At 46.0% G+C, this 10,062-nt stretch overlaps 1 protein-coding gene across 2 annotated transcripts; it reads right to left on the bottom strand.

Moving 5' to 3' along the window:
- Positions 1-4,137: 4,137 nt before the first annotated feature.
- Positions 4,138-8,919, bottom strand: LOC123406958 (heterogeneous nuclear ribonucleoprotein Q). 2 transcript variants are annotated; one of them, XM_045099978.1, is made up of 10 exons: positions 8,809-8,909; positions 8,633-8,650; positions 8,071-8,496; positions 7,870-7,986; positions 7,651-7,791; positions 7,389-7,580; positions 5,111-5,315; positions 4,708-4,865; positions 4,539-4,624; positions 4,138-4,460 (listed from the first exon to the last, which is right to left on the bottom strand). In XM_045099978.1, exons 3-10 carry the CDS (start codon positions 8,479-8,481, stop codon positions 4,361-4,363), a joined length of 1,410 nt encoding a protein of 469 aa, XP_044955913.1. In that variant the 5' UTR covers positions 8,482-8,496; positions 8,633-8,650; positions 8,809-8,909; the 3' UTR covers positions 4,138-4,360. The 2 variants fall into 2 exon arrangements, with proteins under 2 accessions (XP_044955913.1, XP_044955912.1); XM_045099977.1 differs by lacking the exon at positions 8,633-8,650 and having other exon boundaries at positions 8,809-8,919.
- Between the last annotated feature and the right edge of the window lie 1,143 nt (positions 8,920-10,062).

The following is a 10,062-nucleotide window of genomic DNA, read 5'->3' as shown; positions in this document are numbered from 1 at the left end:
ACCTCAACCGTCTAGGATGCTCAAACACCCAAGAGTAACAAGATCCGCAAGGGATAGGTGGGGGAATCAACTTTTCTCTTGGTGGAAGTGTGGATCTAGGCCTTCTCAACTAATCCCTAAAGAATCAACAAGTTTGATTGGCTAGGGAGAGAGATCGGGCACTTTTAAGCTTGTGGAGCAACAATGGAGCTTAGAGAGGTAAGAGATGGAGTTCCTCAGCTAGAAGAACTCTTTATATAGTGGGGGGAAAATTCAGACCGTTTTCCCACTCTCTGCCCGAGAACCAGCGGTACTACCGCTGGGAAGGAGCGGTACTACCGCTGCCCGGCGGTACTACCGCTGGGAGCAGCGGTACTACCGCTGGGGCTTCCAGCGGTACTACCGCTGGCCCTTGGTAGTGCTAAAGCACTACTACCGCCGAGAAAGTCTTCGCAAAAGGGTCCGTCCACGAACTACCGCTAGGTAGGTGGAACAGGGCACCTGGAGCGGTACTACCGCTGACCCGGGACGGTACTACCGCTGGCCAGCGGTACCACCGCTGACCAGGGGCGGTACTACCGCCAGCCAGCGGTACTACCGCTCACCAAGGGCGGTACTACCGCTGGGACCAGCGGTACTACCGCTCGGGACCATTTTGCAGAGAAGCTAAGAACAAAACGGCGAGGGCCGCTCCAAAGATAAAGGAAAGGGAGAAAATAGAGGTGTGCGTGTGCAAAGATAGATTCCACCCAAACCTTTCCACTACGGATCCCCTCTTAATAGTACGGCTTTCCTATGACTCAAATAAAGAGAATCTAGGATAGCGTCGTGCTTCCGTTCCCGAAGAGAGGAGTCGTGTCGTCTTGTGCCGTTGACGAATGTTGCCTGAAACCTTGACACACACAATTAGTCCTGTACGGTACTGTCATCAATCACCAAAATTACTTAGGCATAAATTATGCCTCAACAAGTGGCAATAGTAATTTAGCAAAGACAATATGAGAGAAGCGTAGGCAATTGATAAGTGATGGATAATTGTATGGGTGACATCTACCATGTAACAATCACAACCTAGAGTGACACAGACCTAGCTCCAATTCATCAATTCAATGTAGGTGTGTACTCCGTATATAGTTATGCGTGGTTATGGTAAGAACTTGCATAACATCTTTTGTCCAACCCTCTCATGGCAGTGGGGTCCTAATGGAAATCTAAGGGCAATTAAGATCTCCTTTTAATAGAGAACCGGAACAAAGCATTAACACATAGTGAATACATGAACTCCTCATACTATGACCATCACCGGAGGGGGTCCCGATTGCTGTCACTTTGGGGTCTATGGATCATAACACGTAATAGGTGCACAGAACTTGCAAGATAGGATTTAAAACACTCTCATATTCATAGAAGCATAATTGGTTCAGATGTGTAATCATGGCACTAGAGCTCTAGTGATAAGCATAAGCATAGCAAAGTCATAGCAACATTAATCTCGCAACATAGTGGGTACTAGAGATCAAGCCCTAACAAATTGACTTGATTACATGACAAATTTCATCCACCTCCATCCACGTCCACCAAGTCTACAAAGGGATTACTCACTCCCGGTGGTGAGCAGCATGGGATTGTTGATGGAGAAGGGTTGATGATGACGATGACGACGAATCCCCCTCTCTCGAGCCCAAAATGGACTCCATATCAGCCCTTCCAATCAAGAACACGAGATGGCAGTGGCTCTGTATCGTAAAACGTGATGAAAATGTATCCTTCATTTTTTCTGGACGATAAGGAGCTTATATGACTAGAGGTAGGGAAAAAAGAATTGCGAGGGGCCCACAAGCCTAGGTGGCGTGCCCTAGGGGGGCGCCACCTGGACTTGTGGCTCTATGGTGCCCCCCTCCGATAGATCTTTACGCCAATATTTTTTATATATTCTGTAAAAATTCTCCATCCAATTACAAGAACTTCTATTTCTGCACAAAAATAACACCAAGGTAGTTCTGTTCAAAACACCGTCAGTCCAGGTTAGTTTCATTCAAATCGTCCAATTGAAGTCCAAAACAAGAGCAAAAGTGTTTGAAAAAGTAGATACGTTTGGGACATATCACACACATACATTGAACTACGTAAAACGATCTTTGAAAATGCATTAGTTCAATGATGTATATGTTGTTATTAATTACCAAAACCACATGGTGATTATTTACACTTTCAAGAGCCCCTCATAAGCACGAAGGAAAGCTCGGTGATTCAAGAGGAGCTCAGGAACAAGGCAACGGATAGCGGCAATGGCTACCAGAGAATGACCAAATGGGCGAGGTAGCTTAGGTCGAGCACTGTTTGCGGACGAGTCTAGGGCTTCAAGAACATCTAGGATATGCAAGGCATTACGGGGGAAGCTTAGGGTGGGGGTAGCCAAAAAGATCGATGACACGGCGAAGGTCCACTAATTTGAGGAAGAAGTGAAGGGTCGGGCCGATTTAGATCGATCTCGTCCAGGTCCATTCGCAAGGACTAAGAGGGTAATGAGACACATCTATGGGGCAAGGTTTTGGGCTAGGGGCGTTAGCAACGTTGGCAGCGAAAGCTGGCGGTGAGCAAACGTCGTGACACGAGAGAGGGAAGGGGACAAACGAGGAGGCATCGTTCAGCGGATCAAATGGGGCAAGAGGGACATGTTGAGATGGACAATATCATTGGCTACAAAAGACGTGACGGTGGCCAAGATGTTATGCGAGGTCGATACTAACGTATCAAGTGCATGAATCACTTCACGGATGACAACATCCACATCGGCATGGAATGATGATCAGCCAATCACATCTCCCAAGAATCAGGTCGAGAGGAAGTCAGGTGAGGCAACACAGGACATGGTGTCGACGACGCACGTGGTGACCACACACTCATCTATGGGCGCGGGGATGAAAAATGAGGCGGTAATGCTAAGTGGACTCGGTGTGAGGGAGAGAAGAGATGGGTCATGGGTGGATAATGGCTCGGCTCTTGTGCTCGGCCCAAAGGTAAGGGGAAGAGAGGGCTCATTTTGCTCTTTCGCTTTTCTTTTGATTCAAAGAACTTTCAAATTATTTGAATATTCTAATGAGGTTTAAATGTACTAGAAAAACATGGTTCCATGAAATTATTCAATGTCCAAGTAAATTATTACCCTGTGAAGTATAATTTATAATTGTAACTCGGGTTTGATTTAAATTGGGGTTAAAACTACAAGTATGTTAATTGGATTTTTAAAATTAAGGGAAAAATATTGTAGCTTCCTAATAATATTAAAATATTATTCACAAGTTTGATTTCACAAAGTGAAATTCCCTCGGTTTGGTAGAACTTTGATCTACCATTTGATTGTTGTTAAGAGTTGAACAATTATTTCAAGAGTTCTATAGATTCAAAGTTCACGAAAATTTACACGGAGACTTCTCACATACAACGGAGGTTATGATAAACATTTCAAGATTCTGAAGGACATATGTTAGTTCATTGACTTTCTTGCTGCATTTTAAAGCATTTCACAAGGTTTCGAGTGATTCACAATTTCACAATTCAACAAATGATGCTTATGCAATGGTGTTGATGCACAAAGAACTTTAAATTTCTATTTAATAAATTGAGGCTATGACACCGTTGAATTATGTACTCGTTATGTTCCTAAATACTTGTTGTTGGAAAGAACTACAAAAGGAGTATATGTTAGGATGGAATAATTGAGTATGCATGCATGAAAATAACAGGCGAGAATATACAATCATGACCAATACTCTGAAATGCCTAAATTTTCAATAACACCCTATGCAGGGAGGTGTATTATGTGAGAAGCATCAATAGGTTTTAAAACATTGCCCATATATGAACTCAGTGCTATGATTTTGATGCTACATAACACATACTTCCTCTGTCCACTATTATTAAGTTGTTTTGGATATTTTAATATGAACTAAATACGAATTGAAATGAATGAAAAAACGCACTACAATAAAATACGTCCTGAACGACTAAGGCAAATAGAACATTCAAAAAACAATTATCTTTTTTAATAAGTACAATAGTAAGATACTGCCTCTGCAATTAAATATAAGACTATTTTGCAGTTCAAGTTATGGAGGTTGGGGATTATACACCCAACCAAGATGGAGACGTCACAGATAAATTGTCGGACTGTTCAACTAGAAACGCAAGAGATGCATGCTCTTTTCAAGTCACGAGCACTGCATGATACACAAGTTATTGAAAAGGACAGCACAACAGAACAAGTCTCAGGTGTTTATCAAGAAAAAGTCTTACAGGGCAAAACAAAACACGCTCCTAAACGCACTCCATCAAAGTTAACAAATCCATCACCTACAAAAGATGCAAGGCAAGGGAAAAACTAGTAGGGCCGATAACGCCGGTGGCTTCCTTCGCCACCGCCATCCCGCCGGTCACCACGTCGAGGAGGGGGTGGAGGCGGCATTCCACCAGGTTGTTGCCTATCAACATTAGTATAACATTGTCAGGAACTGAAGATGTGTACGCATCAACACTAGTATGCAGAAAAACAGTCTTACAGAACATAGCCAAGGCGGCCATCAGGGAGCACCATTGGAACCATCCTCATCCCAGCCGGTGCTGGTCCTCTACCATATATCATAGGCTGCAAAAAAAGGATGTTGGTAAAGCCAAAGAAATACATAGCATGGTACTCTACATGAGTTATTAACTTGTTATATGTCTTACCTGGTTGAATCCAGGGCCACCACCATAGGCACCATATGGGTCTCCCATGTAGCCACCATAAGGTGGAAGAGGATAGCTAGGAGCTCCTCCAGGCTTGAAGGAGTGGTCAGGTTTCTTATCACTCAAAGGTTTGGCCATGGAAACTTCGAGCACTTGCCCTGTATTTCAGACAACCACCAATTAACTGTGGTACTGCTGGAACAAATTTTCACGTGTAGCAGTTCATGATGGATCAAATCTAATTTTACTACGATAGACATTCTTAAAAGATTTAAAACCAACACAAGAACTAATTCCTCATGAACTGTTAGTCATGTCAACCAATTCCAACAAATAGACAAACTTAACGCTACAACACTAAATTTAATTTGATAGTGAAATGACAATCTGAAGATAAAATTACCATCAATTTCATATTTTTCACTTCCTTTAACTGCCTTCAGTGCACTTGATCTTTCAGCAAAGTGAACAAACCCAAAATCCCTCTTATGCCCGGCCTTAGCAGGCGGTAAAACAATTTTTGTGACCTCTCCATGAACTTCAAAGAGATCCTTAACTTTCTCTTTAGAAACATTCTCTGGCAGGTTCTTCACGTATATAGTCTTCACCTGTGAAGGAAAGAAGTATTACAGATGTTCAGCAGACTTGAACAGCATATGATAGGTATGGAGGCGAAAAATAACAAGACAACAGAGACTTAAATAGATTGGGTATTTCGTCCGTCACAGAACAGAGTTCACATAGGATGGGCTCATGCAAATGAAAAATATGACTATAAGGTCAGGATATTGTGCTAGTGCAATCAACAACTTCTTGCATATGCTGCAAAAACAAAGTTGCTGCGTATTTGATTCCTGACATGATGTACAGAAGATAAAGTCAGACTGCAGTTATGACTAGATTTTTTGTGTGTGCACAACTAGTTATCAAACGAGATAATTCAAATATAATGCACAACACTTGAATAGCTATTGCAATCCGCTAAAAGATTCAGGAAATATCAGTCACATTAATATACTAAATCTGTTCAGAAAATAATGCTCCAGTAAACCTTAATGTGACAAATGAATAGTAAGAATGTTTAAATAAGGTCCAAATAAGCTATGATTCCATAGTTCCATTATAAACTGCTTCTGCTGTCTCTCGCTACTATGGTAGCATAAACACAGAAGCAAGCTACTTCTATCAATAAATTAGCCAATAAAACAATCAATATAAGCAGGACTTAATAAGGACCGCTGCTACGTAGAGTCGACACGCGGAGACGGTGGAGTGGACCGCAAGCCGCGGCGCGCTATGCACCGAAGGGGCGCCACAGCGGCGGCAGGCGGGTCAGGGCGACGGCGGGAAGACCTCGGGGCGGCAGCGTGGACCGCGTGCCACGACGCTACGGCCCAAAGGGGCGACGCAGCGGCAGTGCGCGGGTAGGTGCAGCCATGGGGACGGCCTCGGACCGCGGCGGGGACCGCGTGCCACCACGCTACAGCTTGAAGGGACAGTTTAGCAGCGGCTCGCAGGTCAGGGCAATCACGGGAAGAACCACTGGCAAGAGGTGACGGCCCGACGGGCAGCGACGTGGACCGCGCGCCGCACCACGATAGCCCTGAAGGGGCGACGCAAAGACGGCTATGGGGGTAGCCGTCAAGAGGATCTCGGGGCGGCGGCGTGGACCACCTGCCACAGCGCAACGGCCCAAAGGGCCGTCGGCGGTAGCGGCGTGCAGGTCGGAGCACCCGATGAGAGGACCTCGAGGCGATGACGCAGCAGTCCGAAGGGACGACGCAAGGGCATCCTATGGCTCGATCGGCGATAGGTGCGTGCTCACGGACGTGCTTGGCGAAGAGACGCACGTGATCGGTTGATCAGACCGACGACAGCGATGTATGCGCCATGGCGGGGACGGCGCGCAAATTGGAGACGATTGCGACGTTGTCGATGATGTCCCGGGCGATGACGACACAGACAAGTCGGTGATGTCCCGGGCGATGACGACAGACGAGCCAGCAATGGAGACCACGCAAGCGAGCAGCTGGCGGCGACGCACGAAGGCGTCCCTTGGACAGCGCGTCCAGCCTTGCTGCGCGGTAGATGACAATGTGGCCGGTGAAGAGTCGATGCCAGTGTCGGAGTAGAGGCGTGGGGGTTGACGGCGGCAGTGGGCGATGCAAACCGATCTTAGATCGGAAAACCAAAAAGAAAACGCCGATCAAAGGGACCGGCGAAAGAGAGAAAAATCCGGATCAAGAGGTCAGGAAAAAAGACTCCCTAGGGCAGCCGATCAACAAGACCGGCAAACAAACCCAAGGTACGGGCACTGCAGCCCCGGCGGCTGTCATGGAGGCCAACCGCCCCGGGGGCGGCACGCGGGGCGAAAGCGGTGGGCGACGGCTAGGTCTAGGAACTTGCGGCAGATACCATGTTAGAAGGGAGAGAGGGATTGGTGGAATAGTTGTTGTATTGCTTAAGTCTCGTGGGCATATATGTATAGGAGTACATGATCATCTTGGAGTACAAGTCAAGGCAGGAACAAATCCTAGTCTACCTATGTTTCCTAAACAACCACGATACTCAACACTACGTACATTGAAATACAATGCCATGCTTAAGAGTTCGATTTTTTATGCATTGCTTAGGAGTTCAATGCTATACTTAAGAGTACAATTTTTTTATGCAGTGTCTACCTGAGCAGCAGGTGAAGAAGAATCCGATGATGATGATGATGAACCCTTAGGTTCGGCCCAGCTAACAGTCAACTGGCTTCCATCAACCTTAAAGTCTGGTGATGACAATTTCTGTCTGGCATAGTCTGCGCAAGCATGGTTATAGTACTCAACAAAGAGGAACCCACGATTACGGCTTGGGTTATGCAAATCCTGTAAGGAAGTTTCTATTAGCAAATCTGAAACCTCACTGCAACAAAACAAGCACAAATTACAACCGCACCTTAAACATCTCAATATTGACGACACCTGGCCCCTTCCCTTTGATTATGCTCGTCAGCTCCTCCTCACTCAACCCTTTGGGTACATTGCCAACAAATAACCTGTGCTTGGCCTGGGACAATGAGCATCGCAGTGTTCTCCCCTGCACAAAAGTATCCATTGTTATGGATCAGAGATCACTGTTAACCACAGTAACCGGCAAAGATAACACACACACTACCTTGTGGTCCTTGTCATGCAGTTCTTCAATGGCATGCTGAGCCACATCCTTGGCAGTAAATGTAACAAAGGCAAATCCTTTGTTTTCCTTTGTTTCCTTATCCTTCATCAGCCTCACCTGTTAACCATCACACCCCTCACATCACACATTCCATGTTACAAAGCAAATAACCAATATGAGAAGGCTGTGAGCTTTCGGCACCTCAAAGATTTCGCCCAATGGCTCGCATAGCTGGCGGAGGTCCTCCTCGGTGGTGTCACGGGGGAGACCCCCCAGGAATACCTCCGAGCCCTGCGGGGGTAGTGCGAGGAGTTCCTCCCACTTCATCTTCTCTTCTTCGTCCTCAGGCCCATCACCCTTCTCCATCTCGTCACCACTTCCCGCGGCAGGTTCGTCACAGGCAACAGCCATACCGGCGTCCTCCTCCCGGCCATCTCCATCGCCCTCGACCTCGATTTGAGGCTCCTCGGGCTCCTCCTCCGGCTCATCAGAGTCCTCACCACCGTGGCGGTGGCGGCGGCGGCGGTACCCTTCCTCGTCGTCCATGACGTCGTCGTCTCCCTCCAGGTCCACCTGCTCCTCCGGCTCCTCCGACGGCTGCCGATCCGACATCCCAAAACCCTAACCCTAGACAGAAACGAAAATCCCCAAACCATCAGATATCGCCGTCGAAATCCGCAGAAAACCGCACGAATTCACAGTGGAAGATACAAATCGAACACGCGTGGTACGGATCTGATGGTGGGGGATCGAAAATCGGTACCTTTGACCCGGAAAAAACCTAGGGAAATTGAAAAGCGCGGCATGATGCGAGAGAGAAACAGTATAAGATTAGCAGCAGTAGTAGTGGGGGCACGAGAGGATTCGATTCGATTCGATTTGATTTCGATATATGTGAGTAGAAGGAATTATTGGAGGAGAGGAGGAGGCGAAGCTTACTGGGGAGTGGAGTTGTGTGGGTAGGGGGGATTTGGCTGGCTGGCTGGCTGGCTGGCTTTGGGGGGAAAGCTGCTGCTGCTGCCGCTGCCTCGCGCGGTGAACGGGGAGGGGAGGATGGGGGGCTTTCGGGAGTTTTTATAGCTAGGGCTTGGAGTGCTCGCCAGCACTGCCCTTGGACTTTTGGTACGGGGTAATAACCGGCAAAAGAAAATTGTTAAAAAATAATAAGGAAAATGATGTTAATCATCCAACGGATCGGACATTTTCCATCCGTCTCCTCGTGCGCGCGACACGTGTCTCGTGCGCTAGGTCGCGACTATGAAGTCGATGACGGACGGTGCGGGTGAGAATCTAGATTGCAACATCGTTTTTTTTTTTTCCTAAAACATTACATATGTTGCAGAACTTATTTCCGCAACAACACATGTGTTTCAAGAAAGAGAAAACTTGAAAAAAAACTGCAATGTAACTTTTTGTTGCAAAAAGAATATCTACTGTTGCAAAAAAAAATCTACAATAAACACTCAGTTGCAAAATATTTATGCAACAAGACTTTTGTTGTAGAGAAAGAATTCTACGTATGTTTCCGATCTTTTGCTGTGGAAAATATTATATAACAAGGAAAACTCTTTCCATCAGCCGGTCGATTTCTACGATCGCATAGTGCAAGTAGGGCGTAATGACGAGTTTCTGCAACTTCGTCTCTGTTTCAAAAAATTAGAACAAAATCTTTTGTTGCAAAAATTTTGTGCAGCCTGACCTACGGTGCAAAAGTTTTTTGCAACATGTCCTTTGTTGCAAAAAATATTGCAACACGATCCTTGTTGCAGAAAATATTCTTAACAAAATCTATTGCAAAAAAATATACGAATGTTTTCGCCACATGCTTTTCTGTTGCAAAAAAATTTGCAACATAATCTATGTTGCAAAAGACTCGTCAATCATTTTTTAACCCGTCAGCCGGATGATGTAACAAGCCGGACGACGTAAGAGCGAGCTTGTTTTCGCAACTGGAGCGTTGTTTCACGATTTTGTGTGATGAACGGATGCGACCGAGCTGGTTATCGAACGGTGCACGCGTATGCATCGGACGGTGAAAAAGGTCGTGGATGGTTTCTACAAATCCATCGGTATATGCGTAGCAGTCCCCAAATAATAATCAGATAATTGGCTGTGTTTTTTTTTACATCAATAACTGTTCAAAACCTTGAGAGGGCTTATTGGATTTTCAGGATCTCTTGAGCACATAAATAG

The sequence above is a fragment of the Hordeum vulgare genome, chromosome 7H, assembly GCF_904849725.1.
Source record: "Hordeum vulgare subsp. vulgare chromosome 7H, MorexV3_pseudomolecules_assembly, whole genome shotgun sequence".
In the NCBI taxonomy this organism is placed as follows: Eukaryota; Viridiplantae; Streptophyta; class Magnoliopsida; order Poales; family Poaceae; genus Hordeum; species Hordeum vulgare.
The sequence above is the reverse complement of the archived record's forward strand: the minus strand, read 5'-3'. Positions and strand labels throughout refer to the sequence as shown.